This window comes from Argopecten irradians, chromosome 11, assembly GCF_041381155.1.
Source record: "Argopecten irradians isolate NY chromosome 11, Ai_NY, whole genome shotgun sequence".
Classification (NCBI taxonomy): domain Eukaryota; kingdom Metazoa; phylum Mollusca; class Bivalvia; order Pectinida; family Pectinidae; genus Argopecten; species Argopecten irradians.
The window spans coordinates 20,972,385-20,997,662 of record NC_091144.1 but is presented as its reverse complement, the minus strand read 5'-3'; the positions used below and the strand labels follow the sequence as shown (position 1 = coordinate 20,997,662).

At 36.7% G+C, this 25,278-nt stretch overlaps 2 protein-coding genes across 5 annotated transcripts in view; one reads left to right on the top strand and one right to left on the bottom strand.

Annotated features, from left to right (window-relative positions):
* LOC138334983 (equilibrative nucleoside transporter 1-like) overlaps positions 1-24,282 on the bottom strand; it is a 33,471-nt gene extending 9,189 nt beyond the window's left edge. The window contains exons 1-7 of one of the 4 annotated variants that reach the window (XM_069283865.1): positions 24,134-24,282; positions 8,950-9,087; positions 7,565-7,685; positions 6,339-6,420; positions 5,424-5,563; positions 4,867-4,961; positions 4,526-4,576 (exon numbers count right to left, since the gene is read on the bottom strand). In XM_069283865.1, coding sequence (XP_069139966.1) covers positions 4,526-4,576; positions 4,867-4,961; positions 5,424-5,563; positions 6,339-6,420; positions 7,565-7,685; positions 8,950-9,010 — 550 coding nt within the window. In that variant the 5' untranslated portion in view covers positions 9,011-9,087; positions 24,134-24,282. Of the gene's footprint in view, positions 1-1,944; positions 2,065-2,196; positions 2,521-3,189; positions 3,524-3,992; positions 4,504-4,525; positions 4,577-4,866; positions 4,962-5,423; positions 5,564-6,338; positions 6,421-7,564; positions 7,686-8,949; positions 9,088-19,654; positions 19,676-20,336; positions 20,597-24,133 lie in introns of those variants that run through there. The other 3 variants (XM_069283866.1, XM_069283867.1, XM_069283864.1) reach the window with 3 other exon arrangements.
* Positions 1,062-1,695, top strand: LOC138334984 (uncharacterized). Its single transcript, XM_069283868.1, has 2 exons — positions 1,062-1,363; positions 1,570-1,695. The coding sequence occupies exons 1-2, from the start codon at positions 1,121-1,123 to the stop codon at positions 1,693-1,695; spliced, it is 369 nt and encodes a 122-aa protein (XP_069139969.1). The 5' UTR covers positions 1,062-1,120.
* Positions 24,283-25,278: the final 996 nt, after the last annotated feature.

The following is a 25,278-nucleotide window of genomic DNA, read 5'->3' as shown; positions in this document are numbered from 1 at the left end:
GCTAAACATTTCACGAATTTCAAACACTACTGAATAATGAATACAGTAGAAATACGCACGCTGATGTCATGACCAGAGAAAAAGTCCTAACAAATCATAATCCTATAAACAAAAAGCCATGCATTAGTATCACTTAGGCTAACAAACTATCGTTTATCAGAACAAATAACAAAACTAGACTAAGCAACAGTTTATGAAACTAACCGTTGGAAAGGAAATCCGAAGTGTTGATATATCTCGGTCAATCCAAAACATTGTATGTTTTTCCAATTTTTGTCAGTGTCCTTGGCCAAATCCGCTGCTCACCAGGAGATGTTATATATATTTCAACATACCCTTGATTGCAGCCTTGAAACGTTTTAAAATTTAAATCAGACAGATACTGACAGATCTTGTATGATTGCTAAGGGCACTGCCTGATTTCAAACAGTTCGGTCTTTTACCCCTATTTTTCTGCTACTTCGGTACGATTTGCATGTATGGTTCTTTACATGAAGAAATGATTGAATAACTCACCGTGCGTTCCATTTGCTGATTCGTGCCAGTTGTACTTAAGTGATAACGGCATCGCAAAATGGAACGCGTTTGGATTTTTCCATGATGGCGGCACCCATATGAAAGATACGCTTCGAATTTAAAAGTATTTTCGGTGTTAACAATAAAATTGATATAAAAGTAAAACATACATAGTTTCGGAATACACTGAAATAAATCATCCATATAGTTTTATCGGATATACATAATCTCTGTCTGGTTTTCAATGAAGAAAACATTCAGATCACAAATGGAAACTCTCGGTCTTGCCATCTTGGATCCAAGTGGCACGCTTCTGAAAACGAACCACTTGTAGCCTACCGGTACAATTCTGCTGGTACGGCGCGTTCCATTTGAGATACAACAGATTCGTATCGATACAACTGGTACGGTGGTCAGTCTGAAACGAAAGTTTTGATATGTCACTTTCAGTCATTCTTTGTTTTAATACAGCATAATAAAACCCATATTCACTCGTCTAATAGATTTGTTTTTATAGTTTTATATTCCTGTAAGTGTATGTTTAGTTTATATATGCTTAACACATGTCGTTTTTTTCCTATCAGACCCTGATCAAACATGCGTAATGGAGGTGTATAACAGCGAATCTGATCTTCTAGCGACATCATTTTGCGATGTTCAGGTGCTCGATTCACTCCTGGCTTCTCCAACGACTGCTGACACCATGGAAGCGACGGCGGCGGCGGCGATTACAGACGCATCAGTTCCGTCTATACAGCCTGGTAACTGTTCAGAAGCTGTAGAAGCTGACCTGTCTCATGTCTCTCCAGATCCTAGTCCTATACCAAGGCCCAGCTACTCACAAAACGTAAGTTTGACAAAAGGGCAATTTGTTATATATGTAACTGTATATATATGTGACATATGACGTCCTCCGATAGGCATTTTCAGACTGTAGTTACCATCAAATATGTATGTAAATGTGGTAGTTTTCTAACAATTGAGATAACAATAATTTTGTTCGCTTTTATATAGAGAAATGTAAATCATGACACTAATTTTTCATGCATTTAGAAACGTGCAAAGGAGCTTCAAGTCATGCCGCAACTGCACAGAAGGGCGATCAAGACGTCGGATTTACAGCGGATGCAGTTCGAGGTTTTGCAGGAGCAGAAAAGAAAACTGATCCTGCAATGTTAACACCTTGAGTTGTTGAACAAAAAACTGAGACGAGAGCTTCAGGAGTGAGAACAACATTGGATTGAAACTTAAGTTAACTTGTAATAAAGAATTAGAATTGATTTATTGTATATAGATTCTTTTTCCTCTTGCTAAAAATCATTTTTTCTTCCAAGTTTTAGAAGCGCTTTTTCGTATTTTACTTCATTAGTAAAGTCTCTCAGTTTTAACCAAAATAGGTTGCTGTAATGTGGCGCCTTACAGACTGACCATCTTGGTGCCCGTTGTAGAGAGCATTGTTTGGGATGTCATCGGTCTCGATTACGCCATCAGCATCCATCTTGGGTTCCCTCAGCATTATTGCCAAATTGTGCAAAACGGCACAAGCACCTGTTGGTTTAAGAAAATAATATGTATTACTGTAGCCACATAAGAAGCATATTATTCAATGTTAATAATTAATAATTGATAAAGAAGAATTTCATTTTCACAATATGACGTCGGTTCTTATAACTCACCTACCTATGATTGCACATACTCTTGTAGGTTTCATTCTGATTTCTCCATGTAAAACGTGAAAACGTCTTTTCCAAACACCAAACGTCCGCTCAATCATGACCCTAGTTCGTTTGTGGCATCCATTAAAGCGCTCCTGTTGGGCTGAGGTTGGTCTTAGGTAAGGGGTCATTAAGTACTTTAAGCAGGCATATCCACTGTCTCCTAATATCAAACCATCCGCCATCGTTCTGTGGTTAGCATCTAAGTATTGTTTAATATTCGACATCCGAAATACATGACTATCGTGAGCGGAACCTGGCCATCTAGCAACTATATTGGTAAATTTCCCTGCAAAACAACGCTGGTTGATCTGATTACGTTATCATTCACATTATTATAAAACCTGTATATTACAGAAAAAGGAAAACGCGGAAGCATATTAATGCCACGAGATATACAAGATTATAGCTATAAAATTGACGGATCGACAGCTATTAATGAATCAAATCGCCTTGGTATCGCACGTGACTTTATATATTGTATAGTGTACATACTACAACACTTAAGCTGAAATATGTAAAGTTGATCATAGCTGTTTTGATAAGATATCACATGTATAAATCCTTTTGAGATACGTGTAATTTTATAGGCAAATGGCTACTATAATGAAAGATATTAAGTTTAGTATTCCAAACATTTTGGAATTTCTTCAATGAAAACTTCATCATGAGCATTTGGTTTTAAATTTATATTAACAAATTGGTAGATTAATAGCGAAAATCGGATGCATGCGTGCCTTGTGTTTCCAATAACATATCGATGGACTCGAGTAATAAAAAGTTCTGCAGATATGTATTTTGATATTTGAAGTGTGCTTGTATACGTCTGTAGATAACAAGAAGAAATATGTTTCTTTTTCCTCTATGCTGATATTTTATTGATTTAATAGGTTAATAAACATTTGAGAAAAAAAAAAAAGATTTTATCGAAATATGATCACCATGTTTCATTAATTACCTTCATCGTCACATATTGCCTGGACGTTTATAGAATAGTATCCTTTGTGATTGACGAATAAGGGTTCGTCCTCAGATGGGGCCTGTATACGTATCTGTGTTCCATCAATGCAGCCAATCACACTGGGAAATCCACCTTGCTGGTAGAAAGCAGAACGAATCTTTTCTTTCTTCGCCCTAGTTGTTGGCAATTTGATAAAAACAGATTCCAATGATGTCAGTGCATTCGACACGTCCCGGACAACCCTCGATACTGTAGATTTGTCTGCACAAATCACATCTCCAAGCACTTGCTGGAAAGATCCACTTGCATAAAAGCGTAGAGCTTTCAAAACCTGAATCGTCAAAATATTTCCGTATTGCAAGTAATATGTTTTTACTTTCCATAATATGCACATACAGTGTGTACATGTATACATGTATGTATAATCGTAAGATAATGCGGACTATGAATGGAAATGTGCGCATATACATTTAAACGGTTTCTGTTTAAAAGTTTTAGAAACTTAGTAATTCCACATAGGACATTTTATAGTGAAACAAAGCGTAATATCTGTTTGTGTAACATATTCTGTTGGAGGTGAAGATAGTACAAGACAGAATTTTCGTTAATACGCACAAAGTGTAATTTTATTTAATCATGTATTCGATAATCTATATATGTATTAGCCATGCATTTTAAGTTGGCGGTTCAAGTACAAACATTACACATCCAATGTTTTCTTCAAATATATCGATTACTGTATTAAGAGTATGCTGGAAATGAGTTGCGTGTATCCTAGGCCAAGATTATTATTTTCTTACCTGCATTTCAACAGAGAGAGCATTGCTCCTTTTGGTTGGTCTCTCTACATGTTCCCTTATTAAGTCTGCGATGTACACAATATTTTCTATGCTAAACCGGTATATTGCCCGAATTTGACTGTCGTTAAGTGAATCCAGCTCCCCGAAATCTTGATGGACTCGCTGAATGCGCTGTTTTCCAAGAACGTCAAACATGACATTCATCGCGGCCATTGCATCAGTTGTATAATGAAGGTTTAATGATGCTACCTACCATCATTAAATACTGACGACTTAATAAAGGTTTAATGAAGCTTTAATCATTCATTAACGTTAATGAACGTTTGAGCAACGTCATAAATTTCGTAATGACGTCATTATATTTAATGATGGTTTAATGAAGATTTAATCCATCATTAACTTTTAATGAACGTTCGAGCAACCAGCCCAAGATCTCTATTACTATTCCACAGCTGTTGAGTTAAAGATGACCAGTGATGTGGAACCAACCATGATTTTCTGTGACATAGATTTGGAGCATTAGGGACACTTACTGTTGAGGAGGACAGCTGTTAACATCGTGATGTAGAAAAATTCCTTTGACCCTAAAACAGAATTCAACGTTTATATCATACATATACTTATTTAAGAACAAATGATCTTGGTTTGAAGGGCTATTTACCATGGTATTTTAGGCATTCTCATTAGTTTTTGACTTTCTCTACGTCACTTTCTTTCCAAGAGTTTACATACAGTATATACCAGATAGGGCAAAAGCAGTTCCAACAGAGTTGACTTGTACAAGCTTTGTATCTACTGGTATATATCATTTATACATACAATCCTGGGTTGAATTACACACATTTACAGATAAGACCTTGTATGGCTAACTTACAATCTGTACTGTCCACCATGGCTAGGATCACTGTAGCTATAAATAGAACAACCTCCACTGCAATAGCAATCACGATTCTCCGTGACGACGGCATACTGCAATAGAAATACAAATAATAATTGATGGTGCTTTTAGCAATCATTACAGTGAAAACACTTCTTTAGTTACATTCATACCAATTATCTCGGCAACGCAATTCTGTCCTTTCATGCCTTCCTAACTTTTTCATGAAAATTTAGATTCATGATTTAATTTACAGTCTCTAAAACTAATTGAAAATGCTTCTTTGCTATTTCTTATGACATGCCGAAATCTTTACTATGTAAAAATATGTTTGATTATAAGGGTATCGAAATAGTACACTGATATCAACATTAACACATGATAAATGCTAATGCACTTACAGTAACATAAATATATATCAATGTATTGAAATTATTTTTTCTTTTATCCTTCCTCCTATTCATCCCTTCAAGGGTACAATTTTTTAATGCAAAAGATAAAATTATCAAATGATTACAATGAAATTTGGACACAATAGAACACATTATACCTACCCTCCGCAGTGACAAAATGTGTTGATACCACTCATGATAAAGTTGGGGACTTGTGACGCGATTCCCAGGTAAAACATGAAGTTACTTCTCAGCGCCGTGACATCTGTTGTATTCTTGGAAAGTTTGTAGTCCTCAAAATACTGCCAAAATAATGAATGATAATAGAATATTGCCAAAATAACAGAGAATCTAACTCTAACTTGAACCTGCATTCCTCAAATACCAGTACCCCTCATTCATTTAACTGATTGCATGGTCCATGTCCCTATATATTTCCTCTACCCAAACCCAGGATGGCTTGAACAGCTATCTGTCGAACACCCCTTAATCCTCGAACAGAAATATATCCCCATTTTATCAATTACATAGTATTAAACCATGTATTCTTTGAACAGGTGTTGGGCCATTGCAAAATTTTCAAACATTCAACTTGATATTGCTGTCAAAAACCACTTTAATAAAATTTCAAAATGCGGAAAATGAGAGTAATTAAAATGTCATTGACTTGCATTGTTTGTTATAGTTTGATACCAGACATTTTGACTGTTGATGATCGATCGTGACCAACCTTGGATGAGTCGAATATCCTGTATTCCTCTAACTATTGATCTGGTACCCTACTGTTCGAGTTATAGGAGTTCTACTGAATCTAAATACCCAGTATGCATATATACTTATTTTGATTTGAATCAAATTTAAGTCTCTATGGGGAGGTCGAAAGAACTGTAGAAATATTGTAAATTTAAGACTAGTCATAATTAGGGTACAAGTCATTAAACTGTCTCCTATCATTTTATCTAGTTTTTAACATTAGCATTCAAAAATGTTTAGACTAAAGAGCTATTATACTGCACAAGTTCAATAGCTAATTAAAAGAACTAGTGTCTCTTGATGTAGATTTGAAGATAAACTCACCGATTTAGCATTAATAAGCATGTTCCAAGGCATGAGAATACCAATTCCATGAATCAACATGATGAAGAAGACAATTCGGTATCTGCAACAAGAAATGATTCTATCAGTACATTTCAAAAGGCCGAATAGTTCTGGACCACTAACTTCTCTTGAAAGTAAATGGTTCTTTTATATTCTCATAAATATGAGTTATGCGATAACAAAGATCAAACTCCAGCACCTAATAATATAGAATGTATCAAATTCACATTAACTGCTATGACTTTATATATTGTCTATAGAAATTAGTGAGTCTGAACTGGTCAATAAACCCCATTTTCTTTAAATCAATTTTCTTTCGTGACTGTAAATCAACTTTATTTCATGACAACTAGGTTTTGTAATTTCTGTTTCAAAGCAAGTTTATGGAGATTAATTTTTGTGAATAACATTATTGAACTTAAATTGTTTCAATAACACGTACAGTTAGACCTGTGTAATGAGACACCCCAAGGGACAGACAAAAATGTGTCTAATTAGACAGATATACAGGTTACCAAATGATCACGGCACAGCAATATACACTTTATTATGTGCATCATGAATATTGAAATAAAAATACTGGACTTATCACTGGACTGATAAATAAGTGAAACATGATTCCAAATTATTAATAATGAACTGAATTTTCGTTAAAGCTGAAGAACGAAAGTGACACAACAAAGCCAAGGTGGAAAATACAGCACCAGACTGCAAATTAATTAGGACCAGTGGGGTACTGGTCAAGGAGTGTTCACACCTTTTTTGTTTGATTAATTATCAAGCCAGTTCCCAACTGCCTGGTATTAAGGTAAGTCTAGGAAAGGTAATTTAAGTGATGCATTACACAAGTCATTTGTACAAAATATACGCAAGAAATGAGTGACGTAGACGAGTCAGACAGATTGACGAATTAAACAGGTGAGATATATAGAAAATCTCATGGGAGGACTTTAGATGTGATGCATTAGACAGATGACTTAATAAACAGGGTGACACTTAGCCAGGTTTGACTGTAGGTAGTTTTTAATTTGCAGAAATAAATCGTCACCAAGTTACCTTACTTGTGAAATTTGCGAAGATAAATCTCACACAAATGAAAGTTTGTTTACAGTAATCTGATAGCCACAACCTCGGTTTCACACTAATTCATTATTTCTGAGATATTTTAAGATATGGTGCTATATTGACCAATGTGTAGTACTGACCTATCCTTTGGTGCTATGCCCTCCTTATTAAGTTCAAGGTCGTCTGGGTTCTTGTTCATACTGTCCAGTCCTGGCTCCACCATAACCGGAGGTAGAAACTTATCCTTCTCATCATACTGGCCTGTAACGGTAGAAAATCACACAATTTCATTGGCTGCTTCTGTTGTTTTGTTAATTTTACACAGATTTCATTGGCTATTTTTGCTGTTTTGTTAATTTTACAGATTTCATTGGCTACTTCTGTTGTTTTGTTAATTTTACACAGATTTCATTGGCTATTTTTGCTGTTTTGTAAATATGACACTCATTTCATTGGCTACTTCTGCTGTTTTGTGAATTTATATATTGCTTTACTTTTGGTATTGAGTGAAGTATTCACCTCTATAGAGAAGACATTGAATTATCCCCTGAACAACACAGACTAAGTGGTAATTTTTGCTCCTGTTTGGCTATCAGAAGAACAAGATTGGGACAACTACTTTGCCTGTTGTCAGTATAATGTGACTGGGTGTAGTACACTATTTGGAGATTTTTTTTGTCAGTTTGCTCTCAGTGAGATAGCACTATAGAATGGTTGAGAGTTCAACCATTACAAAGGAGACACCACTATAGAATGGTTGAGAGTTCCACCATTACAAAGAGACACAACAAACATACCACAGCCTCCCAAAACAATGAAACAATACAATCCAGCACCATATACAACACATTGCACACAGGAGAAACCTTCCTTAAATGAATTAGATGTTAGTAGGACATGATGCATAACCAATCAAACGTTACTCTGTATTTGCATATTACAGAGTTATCTGCCCTTGCGGGTAGGTATTGCTTGTGATGTCATGTGTTTGTGAGCGTCACGTCATACTTTTTGGAGAAAACGACGTGAATAGCACTCACAAAATAATGACGTAACAATCAATACTTACCTACAAGTGACAAGGGAGCTAACTCTGTAATATGCAATGACGGAATAGAATTACTCACAGCTGTTCGAATTTAATATTCAGTGTTTATTCAAGATGGTGCAACTTCGCAAGCCAAGGGAATTCAGTCTGCTGCTCTTGCGTTGTAGGGAGAGCATCGGACTGAATACCCTTGGCTAGCAAAGTTGAAGTAGGTGGGCTTATTTTATTGTTCATTTACTAATTTGTTTGTTTGTTTGATTAATTATCGTCCTATTAACAGCTATGGTCATGTAAGGACGGCCTCCCATGTATGCGGTGTGTTACGTGTATGTTGCGGGAGGTGTGTGTTTTGGGAGACTGCGATATATTCATGTTGTGCCTTCTTAAGTTACTAACTAAGTTGAAGGATTCATTTTCTGCTTTGTGACATTGTTTAACACTCTGGATTATGGAAGTTACAAAACACAACCAACTTACCATTCACAGTGTTACCATTATTGTGTTTGGCATCAGTGACGTCGTAGCTGTTTTTCGTCATTTTGTCAGTATAATTGGAAACGTTCAGTTGTTACGGTTTAGACACGGTCACCCTTCAGCTACACTGACAACATATACCTGTAAAAGACAGAGATACAAATATCAATAAAGTTATATCATTACACAAGGATAGACCTGCTTATCACCTGCCAGTATATGGTAACATGCTGCGATAATCTATTCAATATCCTAGCTTGTACATAATGTTCCTTAATTCAAACATCCACTAAACCAGTATCACAGAAATGTAAATGCTGAGTAAGATTAACACCTGATATTTATTGATTTCTTAGTGAAACATGTGTTTCTAGAAGAATCTAATTTGAATTTCTAGTCATAATATTGGTCTGACTAGAAAGTTTCATCTCTCTATCAGATTTGAATTTCTAATCATAATATCTCAGGCAAATAATTCTAACCCAGTTTGATAAATTTCCTATAAAAACTAAGCAAACAAGAGGCCCAAAGGGCCTTAACGGTCATCTGACTACCTTGGCAATAGTAAAATTAATTTATATGGTGTCACTTTGTCAGGACCATGTCAGGATCATTTTCAATTTCTTTCAACAAATTTTATTTCAAACAAGAGGCCAAAGGGCCTTTTATATGTAGGAAATTAATTAGATATAGTGTTATGGTAGCCATCTTCAATTTGGTATCAACCAGTGATGTAACAACACTTTGTTGGGACCATGTCAGGATCATTTCATGCAAGTTTCAGCCAAATCGCCCTGGTAGAACTTGAGAAGAAGTTCAAAATGTGTTTTAAAGATGGCAGCTGTGGCGGCCATCTTGGATTTCGGATTGACCCGAAAAATAACAACACTTTGTCGGGACCATGTCAGGTTCATTTCATGCAAGTTTCAGCTAAATCGCACCGGTCGAACTTGAGAAGAAGTTCAAAATGTGTTTTCAAGATGGCGGCTGTGGCAGCCATCTTGGATTTCGGATTGACCCGAAAAATAACAACATTTTGTTGGGACAATGTCAGTATAATATCATACAAGTTTCAGCCAAATTGCACCGGTAGAACTTGAGAGGAAGTTCAAAATATGTTTTCAAGATGGTGGCTGTGGCGGCCATCTTGGATTTCAGATCAACCCAAAAAATAACAACATTTTGTAAGGACAATGTCAGTATAATATCATACAAGTTTCAGCCAAATTGCACCAGTAGAACCTGAGAAGAAGTTCAAAATATGTTTCCAAGATGGTGGCTGTGGCGGCCATCTTGGTTTTCGGATCGACCCGAAAACAACACTTTGTCGGGACCATGTCAGGATCATTTCATGCAAGTTTCAACCAAATCGCAATGGTAGAACTTGAAAAGAAGTTCAAAATGTGTTTTCAAGATGGCGGCTGTGGCGGCCATCTTGGATTTCGGATCGACCCAAAAAATAACAACACTTTGTCGGGACCATGTCAGGATCATTTCATGCAAGTTTCAACCAAATCGCAATGGTAGAACTTGAAAAGAAGTTCAAAATGTGTTTTCAAGATGGTGGCTGTGGCGGCCATCTTGGATTTCGGATCGACCCGAAAAATAACAAAACTTTGTCGGGACCATGTCAGGATCATTTCATGCAAGTTTCAGCCAAATCGCACCGGTAGAACTTAGAAGAATTTCAAAATGTGTTTTCAAGATGGCGGCTGTGGCGGCCATCTTGGATTTCGGATTGACCCGAAAAATAACAACACTTTGTTGGGACCATATCAGATATTCATGCAAGTTTCACATGCAGAGCAATGCAGCCAACAAAGTAATGTTAGATCATTTTCAAATGAAGTTTCAGGCGCATGCAAGTTTTCGCAAGGATGGTGGCAGATGGTGGCTGTGGCGGCCATTCTTGGATTTTCGGATCGACCCGAAAAATAACAACACTTTGTCGGGACCATGTCAGGATCATTTCATGCAAGTTTCAGCCAAATCGCACCGGTAGAACTTGAGAAGAAGTTCAAAATGTGTTTTCAAGATGGCGGCTGTGGCGGCCATCTTGGATTTCGGATTGACCCGAAAAATAACAACACTTTGTTGGGACCATATCAGGATCATTTCATGCAAGTTTCAGCCAAATCGCACTGGTAGAACTTGAGAAAAAGTTCAAAATGTGAAAAGTTAACACACAGCGGACGGCGCACTGCAGACGGCGGACGACAACGGACGAAACATGACGACTATAGGTCATCAATTTTGATTGGCTTTATGCCTTAGAAGGTTTGTGCAAAATTTCATTGAAATTGCTTCAGTGGTTTTGGAGAAGAAGTCGAAAATGTAAACAGTTTATTGTCGCATGACGGACGACGACGAACAAAAGGTGATTAGAATAGATCAACATGAGACTTCGTCTAAGGCAACCTAAAAATACACATTCCTGCTGAGTGCCCTGACCAGGAATCGACTGATTCTCTGGCATGAAATTGAAAATTCTGTCAATACAAACTGGGCCAAAGAAGCATGCTCCATCAGATAAGTGACAGAGATTGTATATAACACTATGTATAAACCACAATGACCCGCTCCTTTTACAAAGGTCTTAGGGCGACATAAGATAGCAGTGTATTGGAATTGGACTGGGTCGATCACCAGTGTACATTGACCTACATGCACCTTTTACAATACTAAACTAGAATATTTGCATCATTCAAAGTTTTACTTTGGTCAGGTGGACCTCAAGTTAATGAGCCGGTAATGAGAACTGACTGTATTGGTTGTATGCCAGAAACTCAATGCAATAAGTCAGCTTATTGTGTTATTTTTTCCTTGTTTTTATATACAACTATAACAGTGTAACAAACATTTTAAGAAAAAATAGACAAAAAAATTAAGTTGAAATGTGTCTGTAAGACATTAAATGTTCACGATCAAACTACTTCCTAGAACCCTAATTTCCTGTACATGCATCTAAAGGCCATTCTTTGAGATAATTTGCATGAATACTTAAGTTATTCACACCTATACGATTTAAACCAGAAATTAGAACTCTCTAGTCATCATTGTATATCAATTATGTTTTAGTCTACAGCTTTGTTGAATAAACAGCACATAATGACCTGCAGATATACCCACAAGCCTATATGAAATAATTAAAATATAATCAAGATCGCAGGTAAATGCCTTTTGCTGGTACTGATCATTATATATATCTGTTTCATCCCTTTCATTTGTTGACTATGTATTTAATTATATATATCTGTCATTTATCGACTATATAAGGCTGAGTTGCATTGAATTGTTCCGAAGGTATCCAAAGTTTTGGTTTTATTAGTTTAATGTCCAACAGTCAGGGACATGTAAGGAAGTTCCAGGTTTGGTGGTGGAGGAAAGCCGGAGTACCCAGAGAAAAACCACCAGCCAGCAGTCAGTGCCTGGCACCTGCGCATGTCCCACATGGAATTCAAACCCGCATCTTAAAGGTGGAGGGCTTGTGGTAATATGTCGGGACACCTTAACCACTCGGCCAACACGGCCCTAAAAAGAATACTGTGACCGGTACATGCATTTGTATGATATGCTGTGTGTGCATTTGGAATTTGCGCATAGCCAAAGTACACAGATGCCACACAAACAACGATAATAGTGTGCAATGAAAAGGAATGTATTATAAATAAATTGCCCAGATCCAACAAAATGCTTCCCAATGGTAGCCTGATCGTCCGGGATAATGATATTGTAGAATTTTAATATTCTACCAACAAAGATGATACATTGCACATGAATTAAATCTAACAGAACATCATTGTGAGTCTTCAATCATGTAATCTTTTTATTTGTATGTTTAACTATTGTATGTAATACAATATATGGTCCTTTTCAGACTTGTCAGCACAAAGCAGAGATGCATATATATAAACCATTTGTTTGAGAAATAGGCCATATATATTATTTACATTAAATACATGATACTGGTATATCTGATATACAGCAACTACATGCACTAGTGAAAATTGAAAATCTGATACCTTTCTACAACCAGTTACCATGATAGGCTTATCATAGTGGTGAGTTATCTACCCTGAGTATATATATCACATTTTTTTGTCTAGCAGATATAAATGTAATAATATGTTAATTTTTGGTTTGGTTTATTAGGTTAAACGTTCTGTGAACAGCGCAGTGAGAAACCTATGATGCAAAATGACACAACTGCACAGTATGCAACCCACACAACACCACTAGCAGACAAGCATAAATTTACCAATCAATCAAGTGTGTTGGACCCAGGCCAAGCTGTCTAATCTATCTGTTAACTTTCAGTACTATATAGGCTATAGACAGTACTATACAGGTCTATAGGCCGAGTAAAAACGCTGGTAATCCAACTTATCTACGTGTTTTGAAAGAAATAGTTTGAAACAGAGATATTGAACTAATTCATTTCTTCACCTCTAGCATTCTGATCTAATTTATACCACTGTGTCAGTTATTCAAACTTGTATTTTGGCTTTTAGTCAAGAATTTCATTAATATGGTGACATAAAACAAATAAATAATATTTGGTTAAGAAGTCCTTTATATAGAACTGCCCTGCATGTAACCTTATAGTCTACTATACTCAAAAAGTAAACACATTTGGAATCAACCAAAATAATAATACCATTCTGGTTCTAAAAGCAGATTTCAATTTCAAAAACACACAGGGCTTTTTCTCACTGCTTTGGGAATGGGGCCTGTGGATTTGAATTTGGGAAAATGGAGCGCCAAAACCAAGATTTGGGAAAATTATGAAATATGAAATAAAGCATAACAATTAAGATTTTTTATTTCCAGTGTAGTTTATATTCTTTTTTGAAGCCAATTCACAAATATTTAGCCTTAACCAACTAAGTTCATGCTTTATTTTTGGATAGTTTTCAAGAAACTTTGATTTTGAGAAATATTAGGGTTGAATTGGGAAAAATTTAGAGGTTTTGCCATGGGGAATGGGGCCGATTTTCGGCCCCAAATCATGCTGAAAAAAAGCCCTGACACATACCACACATTTTACACCAGTACATGAATGAAATACCAGAATATATATATAACATATATTTTGACAACATTCAACCATTTATAGAATGAAGTCACTTGACGATACTTTGTGTAAATCAATCAGACTGAGAGGTATGCATATCATACTGAACAAATTGCAGTGGCTCTGACAGAATATAGACATCATTTTATAAATAATATTCTCATATTATGCAAGTCTATATCCATTATGGAAATGTCATGCCCACAACTGAGGCATATGTAGGCTTGAGTTCTGATCCTCTGTCCATGGCGACAGTCCTGGCTTCCCAGACCTCATCATATATCGTGGACATATATCATCGATCTAAGGTTTCAGATTTGATTTATCTAGTCTTAACAAGCCATGAAATACTGCCTGTTTTAGCAAGCCATGATATACAGCCTTTGAACTAATTTTAACTGATTGTTACAGTATTAGATTGGTATGGAAAATCTGCAGATAATTGTGGAAATTCAAGACTTGGAACAGGGTAAACAAAACAATGACAAAACACTCTTTGTTTTCAACATGAATAAACATGGGAAACGAGGAGCTGGCTTTGAGTTTACTCTCAGACTGACAGGTCTGACACCGATCTTTTTTTAGATGTTTTAACCTAAAACCGTCTAGTTCTGATGTTGCTTGGCCTTGGGCTAGTATTCATACATTCCTATGAATGAATGTGGACATATGTACCTATTAATATTAACTGATATAAACCTGACTATTAATTACATGACAAAAACATAGCCAATCCAGGAAAGGGAGCAACAGTAGGCTAAATATAAACAATATGCCACACCCTATGACTTGACCTTTGACTTGGCCTCCACCAGAACCTCTAGGCCACAGCTTCAACATCCACAGAGTTTAGTGGCCTGTTACTGACCAATGGAATGTTGTTTTTTTTCCACTTGATACTTCATCATGTCATGGCTTTGAATGATTATAAATAAACAAGCAGATATATACATAGTAATAATATCCCTGCTGCTAAAGATATTTATAAAAGGTACTTTGTACTGTAGTTAAACATACAGAGACCGGACAGAAGTATTCGGACAAACGAGTCGTGATATATACCGCTAAATTTCGCGCGGCGCGTCAAAATCGAAATAAATCCATTTTGGCGGCTTGGTTCGCGTCATCGTATACGTCATCGGAAAGATGACGTCATGCGTAATGTTGTGGCGGTAAAAATAAATTACGTCTGCTGACGGAATCGCAGGAATTCACGGAAATAACATGGGTCGTCGTGGTAAAGAAGTGACATCAGGCTTAAGAAAAGCGGTCGTAGCAATGATAGAAGGTGGGATAAAACAAACAATTGTTGCAGATAGGTTAGGCATACCAAAATCTACAATTTCTGATATTTGGAAACGATATGTGAGACGAGGAAACATTGAAAATACACATCGATGTGGAAGGGCGCCATATTTGACAGATCGGGACCAGAGAAGGCTCTTAAAAGTTGTGCGCGGAAATAGGAGAAAAACGTTGGATGAAGTAACAGCCGAATTAAATGACTACAGGAACACTGTAAATGATGTACAGGTTAGTAGTAAAACGATTGACCGGAATTTAAACAAGAGATCCCAGAGGGATCTTGGCGCCCACCAAAGATTGATCTATGTCTGACAAATGAAAGAGGGATCTTTTCTCTGCTTTTCAAACTTACAATTCTTTTTTCTGCTTTTCAAACTTTAAACTATCAAAATCCAAGATGGTGGTCGCAAAATGCAATAGGCAGAACTAGGGTCCTAGAGGAACCTACATATGATATTTGAGAACAATCCCTTCAATACTTTCTGAGAAATAGCGGTAACAAACTTTAACTATCAAAATCCAAGATGGCCACCCGTCGGCCATCTTGTTGACCGATCAGTCCCAAAATGCAATATGCACAACTGGGGTCCTAGGGGAACCTACATATGAAATTTGAGAAAGATCCTTTCAGTGCTTTCTGAGAAATAGCGGTAACAAACTTTAACTATCAAAATCCAAGATGGCTACCTGGCGGCCATCTTGTTGACCGATCAGTCCCAAAATGCAATATGCACAACTGGGGTCCTAGGGGAACCTACATATGAAATTTGAGAAAGATCCCTTTAGTGCTTTTTGAGAAATAGCGGTAACAAACTTTAACTATCAAAATACAAGATGGCTACCTGGCGGCCATCTTGTTGACTGATCAGTCCCAAAATGCAATATGCACTACTAGGGTCCTAGGGGAACCTACATATGAAATTTGAGAACAATCCCTTCAATACTTTCTGAGATATAGCCGTAACAAACTTTAACTATCAAAATCCAAGATGGCCACCGGTCGGCCATCTTGTTGACCGATCAGTCCCAAAATGCAATATGCACAACTAGGGTCCTAGGGGAACCTACATATGAAATTTGAGAAAGATCCCTTCAGTACTTTCTGAGAATTAGCGGTAACAAACTTTAACTATCAAAATCCAAGATGGCGGCTTGTTCGGCCATCTTGTTGACCGATCAGTCCCAAAATGCAATATGCACAACTAGGGTCCTACGGGAACCTACATATGAAATTTGAGAAAGATCCCTTCAATACTTTATGAGAAATAGCGGTAACAAACTTTAACTATCAAAATCCAAGATGGCTGCCTGGCGGCCATCTTGTTGACCGATCAGTCCCAAAATACAATATGCACAACTAGGGTCCTAGGGGAACCTACATATGAAATTTGAGAAAGATCCCTTCAGTGCTTTCTGAGAAATAGCGGTAACAAACTTTAACTATCAAAATCCAAGATGGCTACCTGGCGGCCATCTTGTTGACCGATCAGTCCCAAAATGCAATATGCACTACTAGGGTCCTAGGGGAACCTACATATGAAATTTGAGAAAGATCCCTTCAGTACTTTCTGAGAATTAGCCGTAACAAACTTTAACTATCAAAATCCAAGATGGCGGCTGGCCGGCCATCTTGTTGACCGATCAGTCCCAAAATGCAATATGCACAACTAGGGTCCTAGGGGAACCTACATATGAAATTTGAGAACAATCCCTTCAGTGCTTTCTGAGAAATAGCGGTAACAAACTTTAACTATCAAAATCCAAGATGGCTACCTGGCGGCCATCTTGTTGACCGATCAGTCCCAAAATGCAATATGCACTACTAGGGTCCTAGGGGAACCTACATATGAAATTTGAGAAAGATCCCTTCAGTACTTTCTGAGAAATAGCGGTAACAAACTTTAACTATCAAAATCCAAGATGGCTGCCTGGCGGCCATCTTGTTGACTGATCAGTCCCAAAATGCAATATGCACAACTAGGGTCCTAGGGGAACCTACATATGAAATTTGAGAAAGATCCCTTCAGTGCTTTCTGAGAAATAGCGGTAACAAACTTTAACTATCAAAATCCAAGATGGCTGCCTGGCGGCCATCTTGTTGACCGATCAGTCCCAAAATGCAATATGCACAACTAGGGTCCTAGGGGAACCTACATATGAAATTTGAGAAAGATCCCTTCAGTACTTTTAGAGAAATAGCGGGTAACAAGAATTGTTAACGGACGACGGACGGACGGACGGACGGACGGAAGGACGGACGGACGACGGACCACGGACGAAAGGCGATTTGAATAGCCCACCATCTGATGATGGTGGGCTAAAAATCAGGGATACTGTAGAATGGTAGTGAAGAAAACCATGGTCGTGCGTGAAGTCAATTTGAGGAAACGTGTGACAATTTTGCTTTGATAAAAGAAATCTGACTGTAGAAAACTATTGGAAAGATGTTATTTTTTCTGATAAAAGTCAAATCGTGATCGGTAATGACAACAGAATTTTTATATGGAGGCGAAAAGACGAGGCATACCGGCCAGCCTGCATCTGTCCGCGGTCACACCAGAAACTTTCCTTGATGATTTGGGGGTGTATTACCCATCATGGAGTTGGTACTGTTTGCAGTGTAAATGGAACCATCAATTCACTAAAATATGTTGAAATTTTGGAAGAGAATTTGTGGCCAGTTTTAGCGAGACACTTCGCAAACCAAAACTACATTTTTCAACAGGACAATGCTCCGGTTCACAAGGCTCGTGTTGTGTCTGAATATTTTACAAACCATGGTATTCCCGTTTTAGAATGGCCCCCACAAAGTCCTGATTTAAATATCATCGAAAATGTGTGGTTAAAACTTAAAATACGACTAAAAACAGTGGTCAACAACATCACTAATCAAACAGAACTTTTTGACGCAATACAAATCATCTGGCAAGGCATTGATGTAGAATACATTCAAGGTTTATAACAATCGATTCCCGATCGTCTGAAGGAAGTACGAAAGTCCAAGGGTCAGATCACCAAATATTAGGTCAGTATCAAAGCACATATATTTTTTATAAAGAGTTTTATTTTCCTAGCGAGATGTACACATGACGTTACGGCGGCCATTTTGTCCGAATACTTCTGTCCGGTCTCTGTAACTGTGGTTGGCCAATATTGATTTCATTCACCCCTGAAATTTCATAATGGACTGGTGTAGTCTTCGATTTTAAATGTATCTTCAGGGGTAAAGGAGTTCATACTGGTACTAGTTATACAATAACAATAATATTTGTTCCGAAGAAATAGTTTACAATACTATTTGTTAGTTCGTGAATAAATAATCATTAAAATAAGATTTCAAGTTAAATGTTTTTCATCATTGAAAGCAACATAATTTTTAGTTAATCAATGGGCCATAACTCTTCTAAATAACCGCGAACCTGGAACTTTTGCCAACTTTACCTAAGTTATGAAACCAAGTCAAAAGTATTCAACAGTGAATACTTATTAAATACTGTAGTAATATAGAAAATGATTGAACAAATAACATCCAACTTTATTTCAGATCTGTGTATAGCTCTGTAGAGCAATTGAACTGGATTGATCATCAGTGACCATGCAGGTAATTCAATCAGTAGAACATCTGGCTAGTGTTCAGAGGTCCTGGGTTTGAGCCCTGGTCTGACTGCTACATTTTCTCCTGTCTTGATATAGAATTTGGGCCGAACCAAGGTGGTGGTATAGGATCCAGTATCTTAGAAGACAAAGACTTTAATATAGCAGAGAGGAGTGTTGTGGGACTGAACTCGAGTGATAATCATGATCAGTGACCAGGTAGCTCAATGAGTAAAGCATATGGCTTATGTGTTAGGAGGTTCTGTGTAACAGAACCCCAGACAGGATTAACAGCTTCAGTTTCTCCCTTTCCATTACAAATATGTCATTAATTAAAGACATCAATAATATATAATGTAAACATAGTGATTTTTAGAATACAGTTCATACATTGATTGGTTTATATTTTAATTTCTTTGATGGATTACAGTTACATACACATGTATTTTCATTTTTTCAAAATCATTACAACTATCATGAATAAAGTATCAATATGATATTTGTTCACTATCTTAAAATAACACATGGGAATTATCAAATCAAGGCTGTTGAAGAGGTCAAATGGTTGAGGTGTCAAGGTATTCAATAACAAGTTTACTCCAACTCTTGGTCAAGGTTTTAGGACCAACCAACAAGGGACAGTTGTCTGGCATTGAATGGGATACCTTCAACTGACCACTGATGCCAACAGGAAGGTAAATACTCTACAGCTATTGGATACAGATTTCTACGTACCTGGTAGGTTGTTCACCTTGATCTGCGATATGGCTGTTATAGTCCCGGTTATCAGCAGTAGATAACTAGCTTAGTTATATACGATTACATGCCTTTTATACCAAGCCTACCAACACAGCCGGCCTACTAAACAAATTATTTTGTACCTTAATACATTTTCTGCCAATTGAGCCTGAGGTGACCTTCAAGTACATTTCATTTTGATATAATGCCGTACAGAATTTCTCTCTATATGCTAATGGACTTTTGGTTGGTCATTTTCCCTCAGATCCAGCTGGTGATCGTTTGAAACCATTTACAGACAGTATGATTTTCATCGCTGTCAATTCTTCTTTCAGTAGAACAAGCATGCAGGTTGTAAATGAATATGCTAGACTATTGATAATCTAAAGGTAATTTCATGCTGCAATGAAGCTGACATCTTGATCAAATCACCATCAATTTCCAGTAATTGAGATTGGGGCTAAATTAAGGCCACTACTCTTCCAAATGTACTTAAGTTTTTTAAAATCCTTAATCATTCCAATAAAGAAGTCCTTACAAAATTTTGTAAAACCCCAAAAATGTCCAAAAAATTTGAAAACAGTCTGAAACACTGCTTCCACACAATTCAGAATTAATATACTATTATATGTGTAATTCACATGCATTAAACTCTACAAATATAGAAATTATATTATACCAGCATTCAGCTAAAACCACCCTGCCATGTGCTTTCCAGGTCAAGCTATAGTGTGGTATATCACTAGAAATAAACGAGTTGTGTACACACAAACAAGGCCTAGGTTGACCACTGGCTAGCCACTCTCCACACAAAGCCAACATCGGTCAATAAATGACAGACGACAAAATCAATGTATCACGATGAGATAAGTCGGGTTGACTAGCACACCAGAGTTCCATGATGAATTGTTGAGCAGTGGTACATATACAATCAATAGTAACAACGTGTTATGATTCAGTCACACCAACCCATGTCATGGACTTTGGCCCAATATAAGGTGTTTTAAAGTGCAACAGGCACATGATACATGTACTATATTTATACTTTAAAGTTCATATTACTTATTTTTGTGGATTACCATTGGGTGTAAATTTAGCAAAATTTTGTAATATGAAGATTGTAATGAAGATACAGTATGCACTGTCAACTAGGCATGTGCATTGCCTGGATGTATATATGTCGTATATCATTTGATGACCTCTCTGCCTGTAGGCCGATGTTTGCAAACCTGAAACCTGCTTTAATTCATTCAAGATAATATCAAACACAGCTTCTGGTACAAAGTAGTTACAATATTGGGCTCCTGATGTCTATACATTACCCTATGCATTACCCCGATAGAGCGAGCAAGCTTTACATTCACATAATCGCATTATACTGGTGCACTGGCAACTGACCTACTCCGTTAGACTGCAGCAAAAACCTGCGAGACGATATATCATGTTTCAAGAGGCACAAATTGCTTCTCAGCATCATATTTTTTTTTTTTTTTTTAATTTTAAATTTTTTTTCTTTAACACTGAATTACTTGTGGCATTTCCAGATCACCAACAGCGAGCTTTCAGATTTTTTTTCCATCTTTAGACTTCAACAGCCAGCTTTATTGTTGATATTACCAGTTCATATTATAACATTGTTCATATTACCAGTACATGACTAATACTATTGTAGTGAAAAGCAACCCTGGCATCACCAGGGACCAAGTGCCGTGGTAAAGATGTCCTAACATATTACCACAAACCCTCAACCATTGGGTTTCAAGTGTACATGGGGCAGTTATCAGGTACTGATCACCAAATGGTCGGTGATTTTTCTCAAGGTACTCCAGCTTTGCACCACCTACTTAACCTGGCATGTCCTTAAACGACCTTGGCTGTTAATAGGGCATTAAACCTGTATAGTCTGTACACTCATCCACGATCACTCTTTTTACACTCTAGTCTTCCAATATTTACAGAGGAAATAATGAATGTTTACTATGGGCTCTCCTTGAACAAACATGTCACTAATCACAGTGTTACATAGTGTTTGGTTACAAACTGATAACAGGGTCAAATTGTTGATAAAGATCATTCCGATAAAGAAACAATGAGGAAAAATTTATTTGCTGAAATGAAATGTCTTCACTACTCTCTGTGAAATAGCTATAACAAACATCAATTGCAAAAATTAAACGATGACCATCTGTTGGTGATCTCGTTTTGGATAAGACCAAAATTGCCATTTGCACAACTAGGAGCTAAAACATATAAATTAAGTTTCAGAAACAGCCTTACATGATTGTCATTATGATATATAGAGAAATAACATTTATAACTAAAATTGTTTATGGGCGATGATGAGACATTTAAGATCAATTTGGATGGGCCATCATCTGATGATGGTGATGGTGAGACTATAAAGTTGATGTCTGTTTCTAATTAATGCCCCTTACATACTTGGCAACACCACAACAGAGAAACACATGAAATTTCAGAGGAAGAAAATGTAAACAAACTGGGAAATATGTAAACAATGTCTTTATATGAGAACTGACTCAATCGAAACATGTACGGCTGATGTCCAATGACAATAAGATGAGTATGGTGTGAACATCTCTGTATTTATCTTAGTTAATACCCTGCTATAGTGTATATTCAAATGTTACTTGTTGCTAATGTTAACCTTGGCTTAACTGTGTTGATACATTGTAAAACCTGTGCAGATAAATTCTTTCTAGTAGCTTTGTTGGGGGCCAATAATGAAGTAAATTCACAATGAAAATGATTTCAAACTTTAACGTGAAATTAACTACATACTGGGTATACTGTTTTGATCAAACACTCTTGGAACTTCTGGTCAATTATCTTCCTGAAATGAGGTAAAAGGCTCATCCTTTCTAATTAATTGATAAAAAGCTCATTCTAATGGCCTTTGTTGCAGTGTCTGCCAGTATTCACAAAATTATTACTTTCTAATTTGTGCAGCACCTTAAAGATGCTCCACCGCCAACAGAGCACAAATGATCAAATGAACAATAATTGGTGTTTGATCATGTATATATATGTCTAATTAACACAGAAAATAATATGAAATAATTTGTTTTGCCTTTGGTGCATGCGCAATCAGTACTTCATTTAATATAGTATATAGTGCCACAGATTTTTTTCGGGATGCAATTAATTATTTTTCATACTTTTATTACTAAAATTAGAAGCTCAAACTTGTCACTGGTGATAATGGTGTAAAGTAAGTAACTTTTGTAACTGAAGAAAAATACTTAATCGTCTGCTCCTGTTTTAGATTTGTCAGCGGTGGAGCATCTTTTAGTAAACAGCTCATCACTGTATAACGTCTGGTGTCAACTTTAAACTAGATATTTATCACTCAAAGAAACTTCTAGTACTACAGTAACTTAGCAAGCAAATATACATTCATGACAAGTTCAATTACAACATGTGTAACAGGGTGAGAGTAGTATGCTGTCAGCAGAGCTCGAACCCGTAATCCCGGACTAGCTGGTCCGTTGCTAAACAAACTGATCTAAAGGGAATTTCTCCTGGCACAGAACTAGAAGGCGACCCAGATTTTATATTCAACATACCCTCTCAATCTCCGTTAGCTATAATTGGTCTTGGAGTGATCTACAGCACCAAATGTAACAGGACGAGAAAAGTGTGTCGCCAGCCAGGTTTGAATCCTTGACCCTTGACTTACCAGTCCGGCTCTACTGGCTGAGCTAAAGGGAAATTCTCCCTAGCATGAAGCTAGAAAGCAACTCTATCATGCATGAGGTCAAATGTATACAGTTGAAGTATTACTGTCTTACTTTTATTTTCTCATTAGACTCATATCAATAATATCTACAATAACATGTCGCCTTTTCATTTAGATATGTACAGTATTACCTTTATATACGATATAATTTAAAATTTAAAAAAACAATACACTCAATCACAATCTTGGCGCTAAAACTGTAAACAATGGACTTCCTGTCGTTGTAAGAAGTACAAGGTAAAGTAACATTAAATTGATTAAACATTTATTGAAACAAAGCCAAAACATGTGTACGTCCCGGACTGCGAGAAAACATTTCGGTTACGGTAATTTTAGCCCTGCGGGCACATGCCTCAAGAGCCATTACATAACAAACAACACTGGCTAGTTACCGTTAGGTTTCATTGTTCACGGTGTAACGGTATCTCGTGACCTGTTAAGGAGAGTTCGACCATAGACCTACATACTGACAACAACGCAGCATTTTATTTTGACTCTGTCTGTTGTTTTATCAAATAATGCAATATTATACATATTTGGCGGGATGTTTGTTTACTACACGACTAAAGCCTAACTGAGCATAATTCATTTACATATTCATGTTTCGTGTAAATACAAGATATAAACGTCACGAATCAACAACAAACGATGAATAGCGGTAGAAAAACAGCCACACGCTCACTATAATGATATATATAACAAAGAAATGTTTGATTTACCTTTCCTTTGATCCAACACAGTCCTCGTGGTTTTGGCGGACAGATAGGCTCCGTCACATGCAGTCGACGTCACTAATAATCGCATGGGGCATCAGAGTCAGCAAAACGATTTAGACTAGAGTTGTCGTTCCTTACCCGCTCTGGACGGATACAGCATCAGTTTTCACGTTCATTCTCCACTAATTTGCATGTTTCCAGAAATAAAAACATAAAATATGAAAATTGAAAGCAAAGTTCATATGTATTGTCATTTGTTTGGCAAATATCTCTACTTTTTAAATCCAAAAGGGCTGGCTCCTATCTTTCCTCATAGAAAAGTTATAATTGTTACAGTCAACCATCATATTTTGGGAAATTACAGATACGTGACTTTGTTAAAATGAACTAAATTGAGGTTTTTCATTAGAAATGCCACAAAATATACACTTTAACTGAATTTTTGCTTTGGTTTTGGACTTTTCTTTCTATTCAAAGCCATTTGTCCGTCTCGAAAGCAACTTGTCTTTATTCCCCAACGCTGGGAACGCAACGAATCTTCCCGCTTGTAAACTATTGACAAACTCTCGGACACTTGCCACGTGGTTAAGCTAATTTAGAATGTTTTATGACAAGCGTGATAATTTCTGTCGGTATGGGTTTTTTTTCCATAACGTATCTGTCGGTAACGTACTGACCGACACTAACCCCTCTCATCATTTAAATGACACCGTGTGACTTGTCGACCAAACCACAAACATTGTAACACTTAGTATTATATACTTTTCAAACTGTGATGTGAATTTATCTCTGTGGGAAAGTGTCATCTTATGTAATCAAGTACATAGTAGTAACGTATCTGTTGATGTTGTTGCGTAACATGTATATTTTCAAGATTAGATCGCACCTGTCCATTTAATTGTTAATGGATGTGTCCATGTCATAAAGGTTAAAGTTAGTATACATATTAAAGTTAATTATCACGAAAAAAACGTGGATATTTGATAATATATCAATTGTGTACATGATTTTATTTGCTGGTAACGTATCTGCCAGCATAATTTGTGACAATGATAAAATGAGTTATATAAAAAATATCTAAGCATTTTGTGTGTCAATACTTGTCTATTCTCATTGCGTATGCTAACATCTATGATATGATAGAAAAA

Bases quoted from the DNA above. Each gene is read 5' to 3' on its own strand.
- LOC138334984 (XM_069283868.1), top strand. From the start codon at position 1,121: ATGGAGGTGTATAACAGCGAATCTGATCTTCTAGCGACATCATTTTGC. The intron at 1,364-1,569 runs GTAAGTTTGACA...TCATGCATTTAG, and splicing joins GGCCCAGCTACTCACAAAAC to AAACGTGCAAAGGAGCTTCA.